The 2,514-nt window shown below is 46.3% G+C and overlaps 1 protein-coding gene across 1 annotated transcript; it reads right to left on the bottom strand.

Moving 5' to 3' along the window:
* Positions 1–228: 228 nt before the first annotated feature.
* On the bottom strand, positions 229–1,510 carry LOC131272546 (phenoloxidase-activating factor 2-like). Its single transcript, XM_058274307.1, has 2 exons — positions 1,376–1,510; positions 229–1,293 (listed from the first exon to the last, which is right to left on the bottom strand). The coding sequence occupies exons 1-2, from the start codon at positions 1,508–1,510 to the stop codon at positions 229–231; spliced, it is 1,200 nt and encodes a 399-aa protein (XP_058130290.1).
* Between the last annotated feature and the right edge of the window lie 1,004 nt (positions 1,511–2,514).

Here is a 2,514-nt window from a genome sequence, read left to right as displayed (position 1 = left end):
ATCCTTCTCGACGGTATCTTCTACCGTTTTGGAGCAGTGTCGTTTTGTTTAAATTGATATATTCAATACAATATGTATAATTGTATCTTTAGTTCCTGGATTTCAGGATCACTTTCTGAAAGACATTTTATTACCACTAATTACAATTTGTTGCGGAGCTGTATGCTGTGTGCTCCTTTAAAGATGCCTACTCTCCAAAAAGACCTTATCAGCTCACAGTCATTTCGGTTAAGGTGTATAGACGTAGTCACTGGTCAGAATACTTCGATCCACCAATGTTTTGTCAATCCATTCGCGGAAGTACTGCACATTACCATACACGCCGGGGATACCTTCCTCACCACAGCCTATGCCCCACGCTACAATACCGGCCTGATAGTAGTACTCCGGCGCTTCAGCAATTGGGCAGACGAGCGGCGATCCACCGTCTCCACGGCACGTGTCCTGGCCGGCGACACCTCCTGCGCACATGAAGCTCGGATGCAGTCGAAACCGCCTACCGAGTCGGGTTCTACGGAGCGCACCCTGACACTGATTGTTGGTGACAACCGGGAGCTCCACCTTCTTAAGGATCACCTGGTATTTACCCTCTTGGCCGAAGATGTTCTTGCCCCAGCCGGAAGCGAAACACTTGCTCAGATCAAACGAGTATCCCTTCGGTGGCAGACAAATCGGCTGCACGTTCGCGGCCAGTAGGAACGGTTCGGTCAGGATCAGCAGGGCGACGTCGTTAGCCAGCGAAGCTTTGTTGAATTGTTCGTGCGTGATGATCTCTGCAACGCGCCGATCCTGGTGCGCATACAGCTCATTGTGCGTCTGAGTGTCCCACTCGCCAGCACGGATTAGCAGCTGATCCTTCTGCTTGTTGTACACACAGTGGGCCGCCGTCAGGACCACGTTCGGGGCAATCAGCGACGCGCCACACTCGTATATATTATTACTGCTGTCGGCTACCCGCACCTCGCGCAGTACCGCCAACATCCACGGGAACTCACCGTACTCCGATTCACCGTTCACGTTACCAGTAATGCGAAAACCAAGACCGTTGATGTTACGGTAACCACATTTCGGAATCGCCTTATCAGGAAATGGCACTGGAGGTGTTGGTGTTGTAAGAACCGACAGTGGCTTCTCGATGTCTTCTTTCTTCTCGCAGCAGGTCTCAAGGTAGTGCGGACACTCTGACTCCTCCTCCGGATCTTCACCGACACGAATGTCGATAATATTAGTTCCATCATCTACGATTTCGTTGTTCTTACATAGATAATGTACGACACACTCTCCGTTACAAGTCTGTGAAAAGCAAAATCAGGTACAATTGTGTATTGAGGATGACCTTGAGGATGAGGTTAGTCAGGAGTAAACGTAAACATACCGTTTTATTTGCAAGTGGTGCTGTAATCAGAGGGTCGGAAGAAGCAGCTTTGCCATCTTTAATCAAATTCTGGGCTGATTCAATACAACCGAGCGATGCCACCAAGGCAAACAGCACGATCGTTTGCGAAAACATGCTGCTTTATTTTCACCTGTGGATGAAGTACTTCTGTGAGTTAGCATTTTTTGTTAGTAATGGTCGTCAAAAAATATACTCACCAAAACCTTAGCTGCTAACGAGATGCGACGAAAAGTTGCCAACGAAACAATTCCTTTGGAGTGCGCTCCCGTTCAGAGTTGAAACACGATTGAGCCACGCGTTGGTTCGATCGTATGGATTTAAAGTCTTGCTACGTACGAATGATTTGCAAACGCATGTTGATACGTTAATGCCAGGTTTGTCTCTGTCTTAGTATAACAACAACGTCTCGAGGGATCTGTACAATCGCACACGGAAAATACGCGATGATAGTGGGACTTGGTGGTTGGTCCAATGAGTCACAGGAATCGGAGGTCGAGTAATAGCGATAAGCTTGAACCGGAAAGCTGCACAACGCGACCTCCAATTAAGACACCATCGAAAGATTATGCGAAACCTCCCTGATAGATTATGGCTTGTCAACGCCTTAAGCGCCAACGACAGCATGACCTATTAATTCGTTGGGTCAAAACATTTCAAGCGCAGATGGAACCATTACAGGAATGATGGCTCTTCCGAGCTGGGAGCAAAAATCATTAAAACATAGGTTCACGTCGCAGCGATAAGGTCCAACGGGGAAGCCATGTAGCAATGAAGCCTCTATCATGAGATAATGTAAAACTCCCGAACGGAAACGCAATTAAACAAATCTCGAGTAGTCTAGGCACCACAATGCTAGAGATGCATGTCGACGCTTTTTAGCATAGGAATACATGGGAACCCCCTAACCGCCAAATTCCCAAATTAAATTGAACATCAAATACTTTAACTTATGCAATATGCAAATTTGCAAAATGAGAAGTTAAACATGCGTGAAGATTTTAAGACACTTTGAAGTTTGGCATCTCGAGTTTGTTTAAATTAAACTCAAAATGAAATACGGAAGACTTTGACACGTGTGCCTATTTAAATTTTACACAAAACCGTGTTATGGTTGATAT

The sequence above is a fragment of the Anopheles coustani genome, chromosome 3 (genome assembly GCF_943734705.1).
Source record: "Anopheles coustani chromosome 3, idAnoCousDA_361_x.2, whole genome shotgun sequence".
Taxonomy (NCBI): Eukaryota; Metazoa; Arthropoda; class Insecta; order Diptera; family Culicidae; genus Anopheles; species Anopheles coustani.
Note: the sequence above shows the minus strand (reverse complement) of the source record. Positions and strands in the feature narration are given on the sequence as shown.

Bases quoted from the DNA above. Each gene is read 5' to 3' on its own strand.
- LOC131272546 (XM_058274307.1), bottom strand. From the start codon at position 1,510: ATGTTTTCGCAAACGATCGTGCTGTTTGCCTTGGTGGCATCGCTCGGT. The intron at 1,294-1,375 runs GTATGTTTACGT...TGCTTTTCACAG, and splicing joins CACCACTTGCAAATAAAACG to ACTTGTAACGGAGAGTGTGT.